Here is a 23982-nt window from a genome sequence, read left to right as displayed (position 1 = left end):
TAACCCATGGACATAGACAATAGTGTGGTGAAGGCCTGCAGCAGGATGGGGTACAGGGTGGACGAGGGTCAATAGGGGAAATGAGGACTTTCAACAGCAAAGATAAATTTAAAACAAAAGCGAAGAAACAAAACAAGGGGGGGGGGGGGCGATATGAAGGGCCCTGACCCTCACGCACTGCATGACTGTGTTACGCCACATCACCTCCTTGGCCTTCTCTGAGTAGCCAGGGCTGTCGCAGAGGCGGGTGAGCGCTGGGCTGACTTACTGGATCCTCCGTCGGCAGCAGAAGAAGTTCAGCTTGCAACTTCCGACCACCTTCTCATCCTCAGTGCACATCTTCCTGCACTTGCCCCGCCCCAGCCTGCATGACTCACAAGCAGCAAACTCACCTACACGGAGAAAGAGCTGCTCACGTCCCTTTCCCGGACCCTGGATGTGGGGAAAAGGTCCACGGCCACAAAAGGGGAGGGTTTGTATTTATGATTGTAAAGGATGTTTTCAAGAACCAGTGGGGATTTTTCAAAGAGCTCTGCTTTTTTCAAAATGGAGTTGGAGAGAGTTCATTTTTAAGCCACAGGGAGGTGCTATCCTGATCCTCCCTGTGTTTCTAACCTGCCTGGTCAAAAGGGAGCATCATCAGCACACGCGTGCACAGGACTGTCCCTGGCACACCTGGCACTGCATACAGGCTACGTGCGATCATGGAGGGACACCATGGAGTGTTAAAACGTTCTTGGTGGAGGAGTTAGATACTTAGGTTCGGTTCTAATTTGCGTCTTGTAATGGCCATGTGTCCTCAGGAAATCACTGAACCTCAGCCTTCTCAGTTGTCACATGGACGTGCTACAAATACCAGTCGACGTCTACATTGTTTTAGTGGTGAAATGGAACAAGTTATGTGAGAATATTTTGCGAGCACTACTCACTCAATTAGCTCTTTTTGTTGGTACTTTAAGCAGAAGGTTTTGGGGTTTTTTCTTACTAGTAATCTTCACCTGAGGATATTTTTTCCATTGATTTTTAGAGACAGTTGGAGGGAGGGATGGAGAGAGAGAGAGAGAGAGACATTAACTGGTTGCCCCCCCCCCCCCCTGCCCTGTGTCCCAACCAGGGCTGGAGATTGAACCTGCAACCCGGGTATATGCCCTTGACCAGGAATCAAACCCGAGACCCTTTGGTCCATGAGCTGATGCCTAACCACTGAGCAAAACTGGTCAGGACTAAGCAAAAGGTTCCCTGCATGACCACGAGAGAGTCCAAGCTAACCTGCATGGCCCAGGTACGAAGTGTATTTGCCACAAAAGGAACACTCCTGTGCTCATCTAGTTCTCAGGGGGCAGCACTGATGTTGCGACCCCTTGTTTTCTTTCCTAATCACCACCCTCCTCCCGTGACCTCAGCGCACAGTGAGCCTCACAGGTTGGCATCACCATGCAGTCCTCTCCCTGCTCCTCCACGGCTGTTCCCATCCTCAGGTTCTTCAGTCCCCATGCCCCTGGCGACCTGCCTCATCACTGCTCCTCACTCTCTGAGGACTCTCAGCAGCACACCCAGCTACAGTGGCTCCATGCCTGGGCCTCCGTCCTATTCCTTTCCCCCTGGATCTCCTGAACACTAAACCAGCGATTGTATTCGTGCTAAGTGTCGCTTACGTTGTATTGCAACTTACTGTGCTCATTGGCGACTACATCATTTGTCCGTTTGTGAGGTCCACAGTCCAATCCCCAGCCTTTGCTCTAGCAAAGCCCAGACCCTTCTCACCCACTCTTCCTCTTGAGGTGCACTCATCATACCTGGTGACAAGAACTCCGCTCGCCTCTAAAACAAAGTCCCTGTCACTTGGCTTTTAACCTACTCCGACTGGAAGTGAGGGGAGGCAAACACTAAAGTTCTGGGGGGCGGTGGCCGTCTGCCATGAGCAGGTGCCACCAAAAGCCTCCTGAGAACAGTAGGAAGGACCAGTGTCTTCCCTCCCTGCATGTGCCCGCTCTACAGCCAACTCTGGCTCCAAGAGCCCCCGCTCAACAGCTGGATCTGACTCCTCGATGCCTGGCTCACGTCTAGATCCTCATTGTATTATCTTCTCCTCCTACACCCCTTCCTCACTGGGGTCTCCTGCATTCGCCTCTGTCGCTGTCCCTGCTTCTGGACTCTCCCACTCTCTTCACCCGGATTGGCTGATGGTTGTGCTTTGGTGCCTCCACCTGTTCTACTTCCCGAGGCAGGAAAGAAGCAGCACCTTCAGCCCTGGAGTCAGACAAGACAGGAGACGAGGTGGCTTTCCTCATCTGACCTGCTCGTGGGATGCAGGATTCTCTCCAGGAGCTCAGTCACTGCAGAGCTAGGGGGCCCGTTCTCCCGCCACCACCTGGGGACCCGCTCTGGGTGTTTGCCTGCAGGGCTTATATCCAGTTGGTACCCAGAGGTGCCAGCACAACGGTTCTGTATGACAGCATCTGCCCTTCTCAGGCAGCAGACGGTCTGATTGCCCAACGCCCGTGCTGCGGTGCCACCCCTGCTTAAGAGTACTGGTGGGCACTGTTCTACCTGGTTGAGAATCACAGAATTAAAACTTGACTTTGATGTTTGCCAGCAAAGCCTAACATAGCACTTACTATTTGTGACCCCACCCCACCCCACCATCCGGGCAGAGTTACGTAACATCCCATCTATGTCTCTGCTTCATTATATGTAAAACTAGTGGCCCGGTGCACGAAATTTGTGCACTGGGGAGGGAGGGGTTCCCTCAGCCCAGCCTGCACCCTCTCCACAGGGATTGGACCTAAACCAGGGGTTGGACATCCCTCTTGCAATCTGGGACTTCTGGCTTCTAACTGCTCACCTGTCTGCCTGCCTGATCACCCCTAACCTCCCTTCCCGCCTGCCTGATCACCTCTAGCTGCCTCTGCCTGCTTGCCCGATCTCACCCCAACTGTTCTTCCCTGCCAGCCTGATCTTGCCCCCAACTTCTTCTGCCTGCCTGATCACCCCAAACTGCCCTCCCCTGCTGGCCTGATCTTGCTCTCCTCTGCCAGCTTGATTGCCCCTAACTGCCTCTGCCTCGGCCAAACCAGTCATTAAAAAATTGAACTGCTTTCTTACACCTTACACCAAACAGCTGTTGCCCTTAAAACCCCTCCTCAGCCCCCACCTTAGGGTCTGCCTTCGTAGTTCATCCCGATTAAATTCTGATTGGTCGGCTTCTATGCCAGTGAGTGTCTCTGGACCTGATCAAAGAGGAGGGGCTGATCAACAGCTGCCACTGAGGCTGCAGATCAGACCCTGCCTCTCTCTCTGCACGCCTCTCTCCGGGCCTAATCTGCAGCCCCCTTGGCAGTCAATGCCCCCAGTACTGGCTACAGTCGCCACGGCAACCCAGCACTGACTTCTGGTGTTAGGTCGAGCCTTAGGTCCTTACGGACCCTGGCTCTTTATTTATATAGATGGTGGTTGTAATAGTACCTACTACCTAAGGATGCCTCTATTCGATATGTTTTTATTGATTTTTAGAGAAAGAGGAATGGAGAGGGAAAGAGAGATAGAAACACTGATAAGAGAGAAACATTGTCAATCAGCTGCCTCCTGCACCCCCCCTTTTCTGGGGATCACCCTCCCTACTGAGCCTGCAGCCCAGGCATGTGCCCTGACCAGAAATCGAACCGGTGACCTCTTGGTAGCTGGATTGGAGTTCAACTCCTGAGCCATGCCAGCCAGACCTAGGGAGGTTTTGAAAATGAAATGAGATAATCCACAGAAAGTAGTTAATAGACTGCCCAGTGCACAGTAAGTACTCAATGACTATATCAGCCTTAATTTCCTCACTCTGAAAATCTGTCTAAACATTTTAAAATTCTGTTTGCAATTACCCCAGAACATTTCTTTCTGTTCGGTGTATAATATGCTCTCTTCCTGTAAAGTACACACACACACACACACACACACACACACATCAGCGGGCTATTTGTTAAGAGCTCTCTGTCATGGAGTGTTTGCTGAATAATCCTTTCTCCCTCTTAGGCCAGTGACATGCATCATGCATTTGGGACACACTTTACTAGATTCAGGAAAGAGCCTAGAAGCGATGGATCAGCATGTTCCCAGAGCAGTGCTAATGGGCTGGTTCCAGCTCAATCCTGTGACTGGTTTAGGGATCACCGTGAGTGTAGCCACCAGGTCCAAACCAACATTACAACCCAGTAACAGAGATTTCTCGTGAAATAGAAAATCCAAATACGGTTCTGGGACCAAGAGGAAAAAAGAGAAGAGTGAGTGGGAGTTCGGGCAATTCTATTTTTACTCTCTCTCCTTCACCTCCTGTGTCCAGGAATCAGAGATAGCGGACAGGCCAGTGTTCCTCCAAGTGAAACTACACACAAAGGGTTTAACTCACCTCCAGGGAATGGCTGGGAATACTCGAGTCCTGCCCGGGACCCTAAATTCAAAGCAAAGCACATTTTGAAAATTGAAATCAATGCAGGGAACAGGGCTGTAGGAGACAGTACTCCAACCCCACAGATCTCCTGTCAGGGGCAACAGGACACAGGGATGCAGATTTATTCTATTTCTGAAGCCTAGCCCTCCTGGTAACCAGGAAGAAGAGAAGAAGGAGAAGAAGAAGAAGAAGGAGAAGAAGAAGAAGAAGAAGAAGAAGAAGAAGAAGAAGAAGAAGAAGAAGAAGAAGAAGAAGAAGAAGAAGAAGGGGGAGGAGGAGGAGGAGGAGGAGGAGGAGGAGGAGGAGGAGGAGGAGGAGGAGGAAGAGGAGGAGGAGGAGGAGGGTAGCTGTTCCCTCTTAGACAATTCCACTGAAAGTTCAAGAAATTCCTGTAAGACGCACAGTGGGGAGCTGACCATTACTGCCAGTTTTTGGGTGGTGCATAGAAGAATCATCCCATTTTATGCTCTGCCCCATCGAAATCCAAGCCCTTCTCCTTTACCTGATGGACATTGAGCCAAGATGAAGAAAAAGACAAAGACAAAACACAGCATCTTCCTGCTCGGGGCCATTGCTGGCAGAAGAGTGTCTCCACATCTTTGAGGGGACAGAAGGCCCACTTATACTCGAGAACCAAGCGCCCTGCTCTTGGGCAGTGAAGTGAATCAACAAAGAGAGCACAGGGACATGCTCCATTTCCCCAGTTCAAGAGCAGACAGGATGGGGGACAGCCCTCAGCCTCCATCAAGCACTCTGCTCCGGGGACCTTCCTGGGGTCGTGGAAAGAGCAGCGGGCGGGCGTTGAAGCCCAGGGCCTCACACAGCTGTGCCCAGGACGGGGAGTCAGTTCCTCCTCCATCAAACGGGAACCGGCTGCGTCACGGAGAGAGAACGGGGGTCTCCCACAGGCCTCTCCAGGTGCTGGAGGCTCTGTGTGGTGATGTTCGGACCGGGATGCTCACAGGAGTGCCAGCACTGTCCTGGCTCCCATGGTATTGTCTGTAAATGACCCAGGAGGAAGGGGGGAAGGCACACACACACACACACAAACACACACACACACACACACACACACACATATGAAATGTCAATCAAGAACCCCATAAGCTCACAACTATCCAGGGAGTTGTTTAAGAATTTACTCTGATGCATGTGGCACTTAAAGTGTGCAGCATACAGGAAGAGTCAAATTTTTTTAATTGATTTCAGAGAGGAAGGAAGAGGGAGAGAGAGAAACATCAATGATGACAGAATCATTGATCAGTTGCCTCCTGCATGCCCCAAACTGAGGATCGAGCCTGCAACCCAAGCATGTGTCCTGACCAGGAATCAAACCGTTCATAGGTCAACGCTCAACCACTGAACCACCCAGCCAGGCAAGAAGAGTCACATCTACATTACTAAAAGAGAAATATGTAAGTTGACCATCTCTTCACAACACCCACCAGCCAATCAGGAGTGAGTATGCAAATTAGCAGGACAAAGATGGTGGTGGCCATGGAGCCAGCCTGAGCAGGTGGGAGTCTTGGGTCGCCCCTGGCGATGGAGGAAGCCAAGCTTCTTGCCCTCCTGGGCCAGCCGCCGAAGGAGGAGCCTGTGGGCGGCAGCCAAGGAGCCAGCCCAAGTGCACGGGAGGCTTGGGTCCACTGGGCCGGCCACCAAGGGAAGGGCCTGCAAACGGCCCTCAGCCCCTCTCTCAGGCTGGCCATGCCACCATCAAGGTGTGGGTCCCTGCTGGGGGGCATGGCCAGCCTGCAAACAGCCATCAACCCCTCACCCAGGCTGGCCATGCCCCCCAGCAGGGACCCTTACCCCATGGGGGCATGGCTGGCCTGCAAACCACCACAGGCCCCTTGCCCAGGCCGCCCCACCTCCCTAAGGGAACCCCCATCCTGATCCGGGACACCCTTCAGGGATAACCAGCTGGCCCCCACCCATGCACCAGGCCTCTCTATCTATACTAATAAAAGGGTAATATGCTAATTAGACAGGGAGACCTTCCAGGAGACTTTCCGGATGTTTTTCTGGACAAAGCCATGGTGGCGGGGCCGAGGTAGAGGTGGTTAGAGACCAAGAGGGGAGGGCAGTTGTGGGTGATCAGGCCAGCAAGGGGGGCAGTTGGGGTGAGCAGGCCAGCAGGGGGGCAGTTGAGGGTGAGCAGGCCAGCAGGCAGAGTGGTTAGGGGCAATCAGGCAGGCAGGCAGGTGAGCGGTTAGGAGCCAGCAGTCCCGTATTGCAGGAGGGATGTCTGACTGCCAACAGTTGGACATCCCTCGAGGGGTCCCAGATTGGAGAAGGTGCAGGCTGGGCTGAGGGACGCCCCCCCCCCCCCCCCCCGCATGAATTTTGTGCCCCAGGCCACGCCACTAGTTTTAAAGTAAATGGTGAACCCAGGGGTTGAGCACCAACCAATGAATCATGAGGCCACGATTCAATGCCTGGGTTTTGGACTCAATCCCCAGTGTGGGGCGTGCAGGAGGCAGCCGATCAATGATTTGCTTCATTGATGTTTCTATCTCTCTCCCTCTCCCTTCCTCTCTGAAATTAATTTTAAAAAAATGTATTTAAAAAGATAAATGGTGATGGGTGTGCCCCGTGAAGCTATGTGCCAAGTGTGCGCGGCTCATAGATCCTGGAGCTGGAACCCAGTCGCCCCTGGGCTTGGCACCAGCTCTGCCCGGCACACTGGGACATCGCCCAGGTCCTGTCGGTGTACAGGGGAGCAGACCGCGCTGTCATGGAGCGTCGGCAGGGTTAGAGATGCCAGCTGCCAGATATGTCTGTGCACACCTGCTCTGCCCTCCCGACATCCCAAGTTCTTCTTGGGAACTTTCCAGAGTAAAACCAACACCCGGAGGAGCCGCAGGCTGACACCCACCGAGGTACGTGGACTCGGTGCAGCCGAGCACAGAGACAGTTCTTTATGCCTCAGCGATCAAGATCGGGTTTGGTCTGGGAAAACGCATAAATGGGGGTATTTGCTTCATTTTTCATGGACGCTGAGCTGGTCTCTCCAGACCCCGGAAGTCATGAAGACGATCCTCTTTCTCCTCGCTCTTTTCCTCCTTCTGGCCCCAGGTAACAGGAGCCCCTTTGCAGGGTGGGCATTGGAGGGGGTGGACGGGAGACAGGACCTGCCTCGGGGAGGACGGAGGACGTGGCCAAGGTCAACTCCGGGAAACAAGGGTGCCCTGGGCCCCATGGCCCTGCGGGGACCACTGGCTCCAGGAGGTGGCAGGCGCCTCGTGCCTCTTCTACAAACGCTTCCCCTTTTCCATTACTGTCTGGGACGGGGTGTCACAGGTTTGCAGAAACACAGATAAGCCAGCAAAGGTGCCCCTGGACCCCTAGTCTCATGCTCACTGGCCAAAAGAAAAATTTGCAAAAAGAAAGAAAAGCAAGGGTAACCATCTATGGGTCTTTTAAAACATAGTTGTGATAGAGAGGAAGACGGGTAAGATAGGAAGAGCTGGAAATCAATAGGAATGGAGCTTAGAGACGCTATTTGTGCCAGTGGGTGGAAGAGTCAAACCAGCTGCCATGCCCAAAACACAAACTATGCAGCTGGAGAGTGTGACAACTCCACATGCTGACATGCATTTAGCTCTGCAATGCCGGTGCCTTCCGGGAACTCTGCCCAGCCCTAACTCAGGGACATTCCGAGCATCTCTTTTGCTTGGGAAGGACCATTTGACATCTCTTTTGAGAGTGCAGACAGGGAGGTTCAGGGGGGCTAAGCAGGTGCTGAGCCCTGCAGGTGCACAGGGGTGAGCCAGGCTCCAAGACCAGCTCTGTCCACAGCAAAAGGACTTTTCCTTCCCAACCAGAACTCTCGCCACTGTTTCCTGCTCCTGGAAACCTCCACTGGCTCTAGTCCAATCCTCCCCAAAATTAAAGTCTAAGACTAGACTCACCCCGGGTTTCAGAGACCAAAGGAGGAGCTTTGCAGAATTCACAGTGAGCGCAGGTGCACCCCAGATGCCAGGAGAGTTACAATCACTCTAAGGAAGTAGATTCTGGGTCAAGGACATGGGGATGGTGCCTCCAGTGAGCCATTCATTCCACTGGCTTTGACGCACACATCGGACACGGACCAAGGTATCATTTTCAGATCACTCCTGAAGATTGTATGATAAAGTGTTCTGAGTACATGAACGTTTGCTATGAATGTGTCTTGGGTGCTCACATCTGCACAAGCAGAGTTGCATGAGCCTCTAGATGGGAGTCTCTGAGAATTCACAGGAGCCTGTGGTCACCAATGCTCTTCCTCTTCCCAGAGGCCTCTCTTCCTGGACCATCACTGGGAGTTGAACCCAATGCAAGGGCTGTTGTCAGAGTGAGGGCCAGCACCCTAGCCTGAGACGCCTTACAAAACAGGAGGACGGAGAGCAAAGACCCCTTCCGTGGGAGCCACAGTTCCCTGGACCGTCAAATGCAGGGTGTTTATCCGTATGAGCTTCTACGCTATGAGAGGCAGGACCAGAGCACGCGGGGCACCCATCCCTCTTCTTAGTGCATGTCCATGTATGACATTCATTGCAATCTGTGTCCATCTGACTCTTTCTTTGCAAATATCCAAATTAGCCAACTCTACAGTGTGGGTCCTGATGAGCTGTCTGTCCTTAACTTGAAGCTGGATGCTCTTATGGGTGCTACTGATCCAGGCCTCAGGCGAGGACCAGGCCCCCGGGCAGACTAGCAAAGGGAAGGAGTGGGCAGCACCCCACCCCACTCCCCTTCCTGGTCTTGAACGCAGGGGTGGATGTGGAGGATAAAGCAGTCTCTTCACCTCAGCACACTTCTTTCTTCTACATATTTATTCGGTTTTCACCCCAGTTTCGGCCATTCCCCAAACTCAGGCTGGGCTCTGGGCTCTCCTCTCTCCTCTCGTAGCACTTGGAGTGTGTGGGGGAAGTTACTGACTGCATGCATTTATAGGAACAAGCTGATAATGGCCAGCGTGGCTCAGTGGTTGAGCATCAGCCTATGAACCAAGAGGTCACAGTTCGAATCCCGGTCAGGGCACATGCCCAGGTTGCAGACTCAATTCCCAGTGGGGGGCGTGTAGGAGACAGCCAATCCATGATTCTCTCTCATCATTGATGTTTCTATCTCTCCCTCCGTCTTCCTTCCTCTCTGAAATCAATAAAAAGTATTCTTTAAAAACTTCTATAAAAACCCACAACCCAACAGATTTTGATAAGAGAACAACAGTGTCTGTTTCCCCAAACCCCCCGACACTGGGAGCCAACTCTGTCCTTCCTGTTCTGAGACCAGATAGAAACCATTTCCCCTGCCCTCTCGTGGTAGGAGAGGCACCAACTCGGACAGAATCTTCACCAACTGGTTCCCTCCCTGGCTGTGCCTGGTAACCAGATGTGGCTGAGACGAGAACTAATACTGGTGGCCCTTCCCTTGTGTAGCCAGGAATGCGTTTTTTGATCAGAAATGCCTCAAGCTTAAAGGGAGATGCGTGAAATCTTGTCAGAAAAATGAAGAGCTGGTTGCTCTCTGTCAGAGGGCTCTGAAATGCTGCCTCGCCCTCCAGCCATGTTCCAACAGCGAGAAGGAGGATTCCATCAAGAAGAAGACTCCCAGGACCACCGAGGCGGGCCTAACTACAACTTCTTTCACGTTTCTCTCACCTCTCCCATCTCCCTCATCTCTCTCACCTCTCCCATCTCTCCCATCTGTCTCACCTCCCCCATCTGTCTCACCTCCCCCATCTGTCTCACCTCTCCCACCTCCCCCATCTGTCTCACCTCCCCCATCTGTCTCACCTCCCCCATCTGTCTCACCTCTCCCATCGAGTACACCTTGAGACGTTGCAATAAAAACGAGTGGCTGGCTTTCAGTAACGTGTCACATGCTTTGACTGGATGGGGAACATGAGTAGCTACCCTGACTGTCCCCCGATTCTTTTTCTGGGGTTCTGTTGCTGTTGTTTGTTTTGTTTTGGTAAGGGGGAAGCCATCTGATATTTCTTTTAAAGGGGGACTCCTGGAGTCTGTAAATAAACAGACCTCTAGTTTCCTCTCAGGCAGTCAGCCCCAAGCAACCTGCTGAGATAGATAGACTATGATGAGAGAGAGAGAGAGAGGTAGATGGAGGCATAGTCATAGAGGTAGACAAAGACAAAGACATAAATACAGATATAGACAGATGAATAGTTAACGAAATAAATATACATCAGCATGGATAATTATATTAATAATAAATAGATGGAGAACCTACTTACCAAAACATCTCATGTGTCACACACGTGTTGAGATTAATTTCTTGACTCCATGACTTTAATTGGAGACATTGAATTACTGCCTACGCATTTGTTCTGCATCCATAAGTCTGGATTCAAAATTGCTGATGGGCAACTAGCTAAAATAAAACACTTAATTTTTTTCCTCCCTGCATTATTCTTCAAGAATTAGGAAACTATTATTTTTTCTTATTCTTATGTCAACACTAGTGGCCCGGTGCATGAACTCGTGCACACTGAAAGGAAATTAATTAGAATATTTGAATATCGCTATTTGCCCTTTCTCTATAATAGAAGTGTCAACCAAATTCACCATCAACAAGGACAGATCAAAACACACCTGTGCCATTGGTGCCACTGAGAGCTTTATATATATAGGTAATTATTTGTGTAAGATCAATAAGTATGTTATCCTTGTAACAAGACACAATTGGAAACACTGGTTCTGTGACCACGGCCGTGACTGGAATGTCATCTTTGCACCTAGAATCCAGTTTAAGGAAATGAGTTGACTTTATGGAGCCAGGTCCTGGCTAACAGGCTTCCCCACCTTATAGCTGTGGTGCATGTTGGCAGGCCCGGCACCAGGGGGGACTTGGGGACCTCAAACATTCTCTATGTCATTTCAGTCTTTCCCCCACAAAACCTGCTCCAGTGTCTGGCCTCTGATCCTCGGGTGCAATTGCTCACACTGACTGACTGTGTTATTTCAGTGAGAGGTGACCTTGACACAGACAAGGTATGTGGCATTGGGACTGCTCGCTGCCAGCGGAATTGTAAGAGACAGGAATTCAAAATTGGAGTCTGCCCAACACTAACCCGTTCTGTTTGAAAGGACGGATGGCACCTCATTGAATCCTGCGAAATACCCAAGCCCACTGGGGCCTGGTCCCTAGACACGCTGACGGCCGGACCCCAGAGCCTCCCCTTTTTGAGAGCTGACAGACAGAAAGTCCAGGCGCAGCCCCTGAGCTGGACATTACAGGAGGGTTTGCTGAGAGGCAGAGTGGGGGCAGCAGAGCAGCAGATGGCAGGGCCTTGGCCTCGGGCCCCCGACGGCCCTCTCTGCTGTGAAAGGGAGTGCAGCAATCAGGTTAACTGAGTTTCAGCACTGGAAAGCCCAACGAACACATATCTAATCAGCTACAGCCTCAGTGAATGTCATGGTTTTGTTTGTTTGTTTTTGGCCGGAATTATAGCAATTGATCTTGGTAACCTTGTTATTCTTCTGATCAGAAGTTCTGCTCAACAGTCATGTATGACTTTGGTTCTTTAATTTGGAAAATAAATCATTATTCAGGGCAATTTGTTTGGTATAAACTGTAATGCAAAACATCAGCTTCTGGGAGGAAAACAATGCTGACGAGAAGGGATGTCTGTGAGCGTCACGCCCAGCAGGCGGCAGCAGAGAGCGCGTGCCCTGGGCAGTGTCGGGGGCTGCACCCACTCACTGCCCCTAACTCATGACGAAAAGCTTCTCTCTGCAAAAGTAGCCCAGCTGATGAGTGAAGTAAGAATAGAACGAGAATGTCACTATTTTGCAAACACCCAGGGGACTCATGATCTAGCCCAGTGATGGCGAACCTTTGGAGCTCGGCGTGTCAGCATTTTGAAAAACCCTAACTTAACTCTGGTGCCGTGTCACATATAGAAATTTTTTGATATTTATTTTATATATTTAAATGCCATTTAACAAAGAAAAATCAACCAAAAAAATGAGTTCGCGTGTCACCTCTGACACGCGTGTCACAGGTTCGCCATCACTGCTCTGAGGTCTCAGTGAGGCACAGGAATGAGGAGTCGCCGAGGGAGATGGAGAGGCTCTGAAAGGAGAGGCAGGAGAAAGGTCAGTCGCATGGAAGACGGTCCAGGAAAGAAAGTGGTGTCTGAGACAACAGGGACGATCTGGAGAAGAGTGAAGGCTGCCACTGAAAAGGAAACTGGGGGGCTCGCAGCCTAGCTCAGTGTCTGGTTAAAACTGTGGTCTTCCTTCCCCACTCTGACTGGCTCGGCCGGAGGTGCAGGGCCTAACCCAGGGCCCCGCCACAGCTGACCCTCAGGGGCCACAGAAGGAGATATGCAGCCGTGGGCAAACTACAGCCCGCGGCCGGATCCGCCAGTTTGAAATGAATAAAACTAAAAAAAAAGAGACCGTACCCTTTTATGTAGTGATGTTTACTTTGAATTCATATTAGTTCATACAAACACTCCATCCATGCTTTTGTTCCGGCCCTCCGGTCCAGTTTAAGAACCCATTGTGGCCCTCGAGTCAAAAAGTTTGCCCACCCCTGGGTCAGAGCCTCCCCACCAGTGCAGTTCAGGCTTTGGATCCGGAATCCCTGGACTAGCAGATCCGCGAAATAAAGGTTAAACTTCCCTCCTCAGAGCTGGCTGTTCTCCCGTGCATCCTGCCACAACACCATCTTCTCCACGTTTCCTTGGCTGCGTCTGGTTGAGAGATTGGCATCAGGGCGCCCTGGTCCTAGGTCACAAGGTCCATCAGCAACGTAGCCTTGGATAGTAAGCCTGAGGGTGTCAGTATCTCCTTCTAAGTGATAAGGACAAAAATGTCCTAAAGGGAGTTTCTGTTTATTTGGGTTTTTTGTGAGTAAGGGTTAAAATAGTGATTAACTATCAGTCCAAGGTGGGAACTAGTGTGCATGTGAGGGGATCTTTGAAAGAAAGCATAAAGCTGAGATGATTGATAAGATGGAGAAAACTAGAGTCCTCTCTGCAAAAGTATATCTAAGTACGTCATCATTCTCCTGTCTCCCTAGTTCTGCCCCTGTGATCACTCCCTCACTCATTCACTCACACATTCATTCATTCATTCATTCACTCATTCACTCTTTCAAAAACCATGCAGTGAGCATGCACAGTGCTCCAGGTACTGTTCTAGATTCAGGAGGTCCAGTAATGAACGAAATCCCCCACTCATGTAGCTCACATTCAAACTGGGGAGACAGATAAGCAATATGTCAGTAAAAATACGATAGATTAGAAAGTGATCAACGATACAGAAAAAATGTTGGGCAGGGAATACAAATTGTCAGGCAGAGGGTGGCATTCTGGAGGCAGGAGGGAGAGGTCTCACCGAGAGGTAGACTGGGCGTGAAGACCTGAAGGAGGTGAGGGTGGGCCCTCTGTGGTCTGTGTTTGGTGGGTGATGGGCATCCCAGCAAGAAACCACACGGCCAGTGCCCAGGAAGGAGCATGCCGGGTATTTGAGGGGCAAGAGGGGGCCAGTGTGGCTGTAGCAAAGGGAATCGGGGCGGGGAGGGGGATGAAGACATTCTACACTAGATTTAAGTCGCATCAAGAAAGTCATAAATTTAACAGAAGAAAGAACTTTCTGGGCATTAAGATTATAAAACAGTTAACACGTTACCCAGAGAGATGGCGGATCCTACTTTAGGATTCATAAGAAAGAAGTAAACTCTGTTTTTTCCCGTCATTCCGTGACAATTTCTGCAGTTCTGCTTGGATGGCCTCCAGGGCTCCCCGGGCCGTTGTGGGCCGGTGACTGCTGGTCACGCCGTGTGGTTCTTCCAGGGGCGCAGGGCGGCGGGCGTGATGGACCCCGCTGTGCCCTGGTGGGCAGAGCCTTCAGCGGCAGGTGGCTTTCGGGTCATCGCAGAGCCAGTCCCGACTGCGGGCCGCCTGCTCTCCGGCCCACCGTCCTCACTCAGCGCTGCCTCCCACGGCGCCGGAGCCTTCGGCGCTGGGATCCCTGACCACCACCCGAGCCTCCCGGCCATCGGCGTCCGCGTCCTCCGCGGTGCCAGGCCCTGCGGGGCGGCTCGTCACTCACATCCCCACGCGGCTCCTCTGGCCTCAGTGGCCACACTGGCCTTTCCTCCCGTGGGCGCTGGTCCCACGGCTGCGGGCGCGGGGCTCACCTCCCCTCTCGGTCACCGGGAGGGACCACGCTGGGCCCCAGTTGCCTTGGCAACGAGAACAATGAAAAGGCGTCTGTCCCAGGGAAGAGGCTGGACTGACTCGCACACCGTGTGTTTCCCGGCAGATCCTGGAGGGAGGAGGGCATCGGGCGGGGCGGGCCTGGCTGCGGGGACACCGGGCCCAGCCCCGGCGGGAGGCCGTCCGGTCCCCGGTGAGCGCGCGGCGGGTGCTGCGGGGAAGCCGGGCTCTGGGCGTGTTCTCAGCCGACCCCTCGCCGGTTCGGCGGGGCCGGAGGAGCAGAAAGGGCTCCGACAGAAGCCGAGGAGCCGGGGCGGCTGTGGCTCCTGAGAAATGAGCCCCCGCGACACGGGGAGCCGCCGGGAGCCGCCACCGCCCGCCCCGCCCCGCCTACCCCGCACCCGGCGCCCCGTCTGGACCCGCCGCTGCCCCGGGCCGCCCGCCTGTCCCAGCGGGGCCCCCCTCCCCCGGGTCCGGCCTCCCCGCCGCCGTCCCGCTCGGCCTGCGCATCCGGCCGGTCTCTGGGCTCCGGGCGCCCAGCACGGCCCCCTCGGCTCCCGCCTCCAGCTGCGCCCCCACCCGGCCCGGCCCGGCCCGCCCTCCACGGGGCCTGTTAGTCCTCACCGAGGACATGGCTTCCCCACTGGTTTTTATGGAGAGAGGGAGGGAGGGAGGGAGAGACAGCATGTGAGAGACGCCACACCCCGCGCCCAACCGGAACCGAACCCCGAACCCCGAACCCAGGGCCGCGCTCTAACCACTGAGCCACAGCTCGGGCCGCAGGACTTTCTCCGGGACCTGCTGCTGGTCTCACGGCCCAGCTCCATTTATTTCACGCACATTTTTCTAATGATCCGAGGAGACATGTTTATCCGGCAAAATTGATCTTTGGATTTGGGTCTCTTCCTGCGCCTCCGATTCCGTTCCATTAATTGATCGATTCGGCCCGGCCGGTGTGGCTCAGTGGGAGCGTCCATCCCGTCAGGCACCGGCCGCGCTGTGGGTCCGACCCCGGGCGGGGCCTGAGGAGGCGGCCGCTCGGTGACGCCCCCTCCCCCTTCCTCCTTGAAACCAAGGAAAACATTTGTTTAAAAGTAAGATTTTTCAGTTCTTTGCTGACCAGGAACAGGTTTGTAAACGCACCATAAACGTTCCGCTCCGTCAGAACCGACTGAGACGACTGCCGGGCGCGGACCCAGGGAATGAAACAAACTCCACGTTCCAGGAGCTTTTACTCCGACGGCCCGTCACCGGCCGCGTCACCGGCCCGACGCCCGACGCCCGACCCCGGCGCCTGCGCGCGACGCCCCGAGGAGATGGCGGCGCGCGGCCTCCCCACCCCCGCGCACGGGCACGCGGGCCGCGGCGCCTTCCGCGACGTGTACGCGCCGGCGGAGGACACCTTCCTGCTCCTGGACGCGCTGGAGGCGGCGGCGGCCGAGCTCACGCGGTGCGAGTGGGCGGGTCCCCGTGGGCCCGCGATGGGCGTCCCGCCGGCGGCGGCCGGGGTCCCGGAAGGGCCGGAGGCGCGGTCGGCCGGGCAGGTGGCCCCGGAAGCCGTCACCGCGCTCCCCGGAAGCAGGAGCGAGGGCGCCGGGGTCCGGGTGTCGGTACCGGAGCTGCGAGCGCTCCGCGCGGCCTTTCCGCACCGGCCCCGCCAAACCCGCTCCCCCGGCTCAGGCGCCGCCGACTTACCCGGAAGCCCCGCGGCCCCGGGGCCCAAACAGGAAGTGAGGTTGAGGGACCCGGATGGGAGGCGTTTGGGGGTGTTTGGTGTTAATTCTCACTGGGGTACATTTTCCCATTGAGTTTTAGAGAGAGTGGGAGGGAGGGAGAGAGAGAGAGAGAGAGAGGGAGAGCGCGCTCAGTCCGTCGCCTCCCACGGGCGCCCCGTCGGGCCCTGGACGGAGATGACCCCTGACCCCTGACCCCGCCAGCGCCCGGCCGGGTTCTGACCTCTGCGCCCTTTAAAGCCCCGATTCGCATGCGGGGTGACCGCCGCCTGGATTTTTCATTGAATTGTAACAACCTCGTGACCTGCAGCCTCCGTGGACCTAGCACCTTAGGCTCATCACACCGACCCGTTGAGATGCTAGAAACCTGACGTTTATGGCCGAAAAGAATGGATACCGACATTGTCAACGTTTTAAAGGAACGGAGTCTGGGTATTCAGATGTATTTAAAAACCCAGCCTCGAAGTGGCTTTTCTCAGGATGAAACCTGGCTGGTTTTCCCACGTATAAAACGGCACAACTATGGTTATAAACTAGTTTTTCATTGTAAACGATGGGACTTTGGGGTTTCCTGAAATCTAGACGAAAACGGTGCGGTGTGTAAGTCATGACATAGCGGCGGTTTACCAGCACAGACTGGGCTCCACGCTGTGCTGTCCGCAGATCTGATTCCGTTTAAAGTTTTGGAGATTTCTGGTCGTGGAATTTTAGGTATTTATGAGACCATAACAGTTTATCTTTTCAAATATCAGCTGCCTGGTAAGGTTCAGTCGCTCTTCCCGTAGCATAAAGGTTTGTCGGATACGGGACTGGCTCCTGGTTAGGAACCCCGAGTTTTGAGGTTGGTAATTGGGGAGCTGGGTGTGAGTGAGCCCCCCTAAGTCCCCCAAACCTGTTTTTGTAGTGGGGATACTTGGTGCTTTTGACACCATATATGTATGTAGTTATAGGCAAGGAAATACATTTAATTGAAAGACAAAATACAGCAGAATGGAGATGTTCTTAAGAATGACAGTCTTGCCAAAACCGGTTTGGCTCAGTGGATAGAGCGTCGGCCTGCGGACTGAAGGGTCCCGGGTTCGATTCCGGTCAAGGGCATGTACCTGGGTTGCAGGCACATCCCCAGTGGGAGATGTGCAGGAGGCAGCTGATCCATGTTTCTCTCTCATCGATGTTTCTAACTCTCTATCTCTCTCCCTTCCTCTCTGTAAAAAAATCAATAAAATATATTTAAAAAAAAAAAAAAAGAATGACAGTCTTAAGATTATTACTAATATTCTAAGATCCAATACTTCAGTATTTTCCCAATTTAGTATATAGTACAAATACGGAATTTCTTTGCTGCTCTGAGTCTGTTATCTGTAGTATAGGGTAGCTTTCCTCCCCTAGGCTATGCTGATGGATTTATGAGTGTTACATACTTTTAAATGACATTAAGAGAAATGTCTTTCATAAATAAATATTGTAATAATCTATCATTTTAGGACATGCAACACTAGGAACTTCTGAAAAGAACTGATGTCTTTCATATTAAAATGTCTAACCCTAAACTAACATTATTTCATAGTTTTTATGTAATGTGCTATAGAAATGAGTTGAAAGCCATCTATTATATTACTATGTTATGGACTTAGAATAAACTACATACCCAAAATTTTAACAATTTTGAGCTATGAATATTAAATGAGGCCAAAACAGTTGTGAGAAATTAACTTATTTATAAATTTCTTTTATATTTGTATATTTTTGTGACACTCTGTACTTCAGGTGAGTGATAATAGGGGAGAAATGGACTAAAAGCAGCGTGAGAGTCAGTTTCTGTGACGTGTGTTTCACTGCAGCTGTAGTGATGCGACTTTCTTTTGTTTAGAGTGGAGCTATGCCTGGAAGTGGGATCGGGGTCCGGAGTGGTATCCACATTCCTAGCCTCCATGATAGGCCCCCAGGCCCTGTACATGTGAGTGTCAGGATGTCAGAGGCATCCACGTCTTCCACTAAGAGATTCACTGTAAATACTATCAAGTGTTGCTTGAATGAAATCATTTTTGTAATTAGATAATATGTATCTGATGGTGTCTGTTTAAGTATAGTAAGGACTCAGATTGCACATGAACTTCCCTAAAAATTATAATGGAGTGTTTTATTCTATCAGAATGGATAATTATAGAAGCTGCATAAGCATTTTAGGTCATCTCTAAATTTGAATTTTTTTAGGTAAATAATTGATCACAAATGAATTGAAAGTTACCCGAATCTTTTCTGAGAAAATTTGAGAACATAGAAATTATAAAGATAAAAATTACCTATAAATGTTACCACATGGTTGCTTCAGTTCTTTTCCTGTTTCTTATGTTTTTCAATTAATATGGTATCATGAGCATTTTCCTTCCAAAAATTCTTTAAATTTCATTTCTGATGCTGTATAGTATTCCTTCATTGGATTCATAATTTAATAAATTCCTTCAGGTGTGTGTGTGGTTATGTGTATTTTACTTTTGCACATTATCCTATATAATAAAAGGCTAATATGCAAATCGACCAAGCAGCTGAATGACCGGTTGCTATGATGCCCACTGACCACCAGGGGTCAGGCGGTCAATGCAGGAGCTGCCTCCTGGTGGTCAGTGTGCCAGAAGCCGGGGTCACAGCTGGTGAGCGCAGCAGTGGTGGCGGGAGCCTCTCCCGCCTCCACAGTACTGCCTCCCAGTGGGAGCAGGCCTAAGCCATCAGTCAGACATCTCCCGAGGGCTCCCGGACTGCGAGAGGGCGCAGGGCTGGGCTGAGGGACCCCCCCTGCCCCCCCCCCCGCCCCCCCACTGAGTGCACAAATTTCGTGCACTGGGCCTCTAGTATCAATATAATAGCCTTTCTTTTTAAATCAATGTAATAAATCTTTATTCTTTTTCTACCATTATTAAAGTATTCAATTTTTAAAAAATCTGCTCCACATAAAAGGAATGGAATACTCCTTGAATTTTTCAGAAACTGATCTGTCTCCTGGGCATGGAACATAGTCTTTCTTTTCTGTTTGTAGGTGCACTGACATCAACCCCAAAGCAGCAGCTTGTACCCTGGAGACAGCACGCTGTAACAGAGTCCATGTGCATCCCGTCATTACTGATTTGGTGAGATGTTACTCCTTGCCCAATAATAATTAATTTCCTTTTCAGATAAGTTAAGGTCCACAGGATTTAAGTCAGAGATACTTGAGTGATTAATTTTTAACCCAGTAAGCAGGATATCACAGTTGATAAATTCTTGACTGATACAATACTCTTTGTCACAGTTCATGGGAGATATCTATTGGCTCGTATATGTCAGGCTCTGTCTGTCACGGTGACAGCATCCAGTTCAAACTGGCTTCACTAGAGTGGGTGGCTTCAGGCACAGCTGACTCTAGGAACTCAGGTGCCGTTACAGGCGTCCTTTTCTTGGCTCTGACCTTCTCTCTCGTGGCTCTGTTCCTAGGAAGTCTTCCTTGATGGCAGCAAGATAGTTGATGTCTGTATCTTATTTTTCAGCAACCTCCCATGGAGAGAAACCCTGCCTCCCAGCAAAAGCCCCAGAATGAGTATAGCTTGCATCAGTAGGGTCATGTGTCTTTCTCTCCATCTGATGTCCAGTTCTCCTGGTTGTAGACAGTAAATGCTTGGCTCAGAGGCTGCAGCTTTCAAGCTGTGCAGTCTGTACAGGACAGATGTACCCATTGGACCTTCCTCCTTCCTTCCTTCTCTCCTAAACGTCCAACCACGTGTCAACACGTGGGCTGAGGAGCTGAGACTCCTGAACATCTTCATTCTGATAAATAGTCTTATTTCCTTATTTTTAGGGAAATTCATATAATCTTTATCTGAGTGAAAATGTAAGAATATTCATCTCCATTTCTGTTAATTAGTGTGGCTTAACACATTTTTCTTTCTAAAAATACGAGATATTTTTAAAGATGGTTGGTTTAATTTATACTCTGATTTAAAAGTCTGACAGCTGTTGAACATTTAGGTCAAAGGCTTGCTACCAAGACTGAAGGAGAAGGTTGATCTTCTGGTGTTTAATCCCCCGTATGTAGTGACTCCACCTGAAGAGGTAAGACTTAACAGAATTTAATCGTTAATGCTGTCTGCTGCTTCCTTTCTAAATGCAAACAAATTTCATCATTTGATGTCAGCTGTGAATTAACACAAACTGCTCTGATTCAACTGACCCATCTCCATCCTTTAAAATTCCATTCAAATCAGGCCATGGTATTTAAATTCATGTGCGTGTGTGCGTGTGTGCGTGCCCTTTAATCCACCTTAAATTCTAATAGGAATTCTTTTTGAAAGTGTTCGGTTTCCTCCTCTCAAGGATATTATGAGGCAGTGGGGGCAGGAAAAGAAGGAAATTATGAAGATAAGAAACTTAGAGGTTATATCCGGGAGACATAACATACAGGTAATAGAAGTGCATGCAGAAAGTTGTGGCTGTACTTACTAAAGTATCTAGACACACGACATGGGTGCTGTTGGTGTGTGCCCCTGGTCTGCACAGGATCAAGGTCTGGTACCGCTCAGAGGTGGGCCCAGGCAGCAGGCAGGGCTTGACTCCTCCCTCCTGATGAACACCTCCCTCCTCTGGGTAGAAGAATGTGGGTGGTGCCGGCTGGTCTTTCCAAGGGGCACCTCCACCTGGCTGAGCATTCCTGGGGAGGCAGAGCAGCAGGGTCCAGCCCAGAGGGCGCCTGTCCACCCAGGAACAGAGTGACGAGAAGGGCCTGGCCAAAGCTGCCTTCCCAGGCCCTTGTCCACACACCACGGTGCTTGGTGCAACATCCAGAGGATGGGGTCCACCGAAATAAGGGAGGAAACATGAACCTGGAAAGGAAGGAATCATGGGAATGCCAAAACGGAGTCTCTAGGAGGAAAGTCGGACAAAACAGAGGAATGCATGAATTTCCTCGTGATTAACTTTGTGGAAAGTTGTATATTGAGGTTGATATGGGAATAACTTAAATACACAAGAAATTAAGCAAGTGGACACGTTGAATGTTCATCAGTAGCTATATGTGATTATTTTCCTTCATAAAATGTTTTCCAGTCCTTAAAAGCAAGTTAGAACTCGACTAGATCACATGAAGAGATTTCATAAGGTATTGCATAAGAAAAATATACATAAGTATACATAAAATCGATGGCTAGACTATTCCCTCATTTTTTCCCCAACAGTGGGAAAATTAATTTTTTATCATTATTTTCTAACTTTATAAATGGAAACGATTGTTTTCCTAATTTTACAGATAAGGGCAGAAAGGAATTCACAAAGACTACACATTTATACAATGTCACAAAGGCTAAGGAATGGTGGGGCTCAGATTAAATTTTGCGCCTTTTGTGTGGCAGTAAAATACAAAGTACGTCCTTGTTTGATGACTGTTACTTGTCAAAAAGATGAAGTTTGAGCCTAGCTGGTATGGATCAGTCTCTCCCTCTCCCTCTCCCCTCATCTCTGAAATAAAAAAATATATATATTTTAAAAAGATTAAGTTTGTGATTCTAAATGTAACTTGAGTCAAAACAATCTTTCCATTGGTCACAGGTAGGAAGTCATGGAATAGAAGCAGCTTGGGCTGGTGGCAGAAATGGTCGCGAAGTCATGGACAGGTTCTTCCCACTGGTTCCAGATCTCCTTTCGCCAAGAGGGCTATTCTATTTAGTCACCATTAAGGAGAACAACCCAGGTAACACAGACCTGTCAGAGACTGTACTCTGTAAAGTAACCTGGGATGTTAGTATAATCAGCTGACAGGTAACACAGACAACACATGTTGGAAGAGGGGTTTGGAAGAGGTTGTTGGGGGGTTTTAACAAATATTGTCTTGCGGTGGGGATGGCAGTTTCCCCCTAATTCCTAAACTAACATTCAAATACAAAATCTTCAGTTTCTTCTTCTGACACTTCACCCTCCATATTGTGAATTCTCTCTCCTCTAGTCTTCATGCCCTTGAAAATTCTGCTATGTACGTTTAGCTCATCTGATGGTATGGGTGTTCATGCCTTAGCTTTCAGATTACTTTGTAACTAAATTGACCATGATTTTCCTTTTTCTGTACACCTCAGAATTTGATTTTTTTATGTTATACCTTATATCCTTATCCCTTCAAATCACATGATTACTAGGTTTTTGTTTTTCATAACTCCATTTTCTTAGTTCACTCTTCAGTGTTGTTTGTAAAAGGGAAGGTTTTGCTTTTTTCAGTGCGCCTAAATGAAATAAGATATTTTATTTACTACCATTGTTCCACGTTACTGTACACTTGGCCCAAACCTTCATTGACATTTTTTTATCCAAAGGGAAGGATCTGGGCAGAGAATGGAGCTAAATAACTAAAAACCTAATTATTGCTGTAATAACAAGCAGGCTCCACTGCAACGCAGGCCATTCCGTCTGGTTAGAATTCTCAATAACCCGTGTCAAGTCCAATTTCACTGTAGTAGAATCCTGCTTGGGGTGCACTGTTTTCTCAGAGGAATATAATTTGTAAATAGTTTATTATTTATTAAACCGTTTAGCAATCATACACACTTCACCAAATGATTCAGTTGAATTTTACCTTTTGTTTTAATTTCCATTTTAGAAGACATTTTGGAAACAATGAAGGTGAGAGGCCTGCAGGGGACCACCGCACTGTCCAGGCGAGCGGGCCAAGAACTCCTTTCAGTCCTGAGGTTCACCAGGTCCTCACACAGTGTCTGCTCCACGTTATACTGAATAATATGTACTACATTGAATGTACATATGGATATAGCGGTATATGTGTGTGTGTGTGTGTGTGTGTGTGTGTGTGTGTGTGTGTAGATAGGCTGAATGTATTCACCATATTTTGAAACAAGTCATTTTTTGGTTAACAAGTGGAACTGTCAGAAATCTGTCAACTAGAGAAAGGTGACAGGGCTGGGCATTATCTGTCACCTATGAATCAAGCCTACAGACATACTTGTGGAAGTGCAAGGAAATATGTACATTATGTATAATTTGCATTTACATATAAAAGATAGTTCTATTAATATGAAAGGACATTCATTTCAGCATTGCCTAAAATAGCAAAGCAAGAAGTCAACCAATGTGCCATCATAAAAGGGGCGGGTAAAGTAAGTTACAATATGCCCAGGACACTAAGTGTGAGTGACATCCGGCCATCCGACGACTCGGAGCTGTATGGCCTGGACCAGAAGGGGCTCATGATATTCTATTCAGAGAAAAAAAAGCACGGTACAGAACAGTATTGTCCTGCATGTAAATTTCTTAAAAGACCCACAGAGAGGGTAGATTTGTCTGTGCAATGAGAGTCTTAGAAGACATCAGGTGGGATGGAGGAACTTTTGTTTTTTTTGTAGTAGCATTTGTACAAGGATAATGTATTACTTATATAATTTTTTAAACTTTTCAATGAAAAATTTTTAAAATTTACTTTCACTTGTGTATTGTTTTCATTCTAAGTAGGGGCCTGGTACACGAAATTCGTGCACTGGGGGGGGGGGGTGGGGGGGGTGTCCCTTAGCCCAGCCTGCCACCTCTCACATATTGGGAGCCCTTGGGGGATGTCCTAGTGACGGCTTAGGCCCTCTCCCTGCTTCCCTTGGGGATAGGGCCTAAGCTACAGTCTG

General features: G+C 50.0%; 2 protein-coding genes and 1 long non-coding RNA gene across 3 annotated transcripts; 1 reads left to right on the top strand and 2 right to left on the bottom strand.

The window, feature by feature from the left end:
• Window positions 1–264: 264 nt before the first annotated feature.
• Window positions 265–5007, bottom strand: LOC139002368 (beta-defensin 12-like). The gene is made up of 3 exons (XM_070403707.1): window positions 4938–5007; window positions 4394–4435; window positions 265–392 (listed from the first exon to the last, which is right to left on the bottom strand). Exons 1-3 carry the CDS (start codon window positions 5005–5007, stop codon window positions 265–267), a joined length of 240 nt encoding a protein of 79 aa, XP_070259808.1.
• Window positions 5008–15381: 10374 nt separating this feature from the next.
• On the bottom strand, window positions 15382–16339 carry LOC139004351 (uncharacterized). The gene is made up of 2 exons (XR_011470356.1): window positions 15753–16339; window positions 15382–15673 (listed from the first exon to the last, which is right to left on the bottom strand). It is a non-coding gene; the product is annotated as an uncharacterized lncRNA (long non-coding RNA).
• N6AMT1 (N-6 adenine-specific DNA methyltransferase 1) lies at window positions 15926–23785 on the top strand. The gene is made up of 6 exons (XM_070407316.1): window positions 15926–16059; window positions 18213–18299; window positions 19377–19467; window positions 20342–20425; window positions 21914–22055; window positions 22953–23785. The coding sequence occupies exons 1-6, from the start codon at window positions 15926–15928 to the stop codon at window positions 23084–23086; spliced, it is 672 nt and encodes a 223-aa protein (XP_070263417.1). The 3' UTR covers window positions 23087–23785.
• The last annotated feature ends 197 nt before the right edge of the window (window positions 23786–23982 follow it).

This window comes from Myotis yumanensis, unplaced genomic scaffold, assembly GCF_028538775.1.
Source record: "Myotis yumanensis isolate MYYU_CA2020_CCGP unplaced genomic scaffold, mMyoYum1.0.hap1 SCAF_2, whole genome shotgun sequence".
Taxonomy (NCBI): domain Eukaryota; kingdom Metazoa; phylum Chordata; class Mammalia; order Chiroptera; family Vespertilionidae; genus Myotis; species Myotis yumanensis.
Note: the sequence above shows the minus strand (reverse complement) of the source record. Positions and strands in the feature narration are given on the sequence as shown.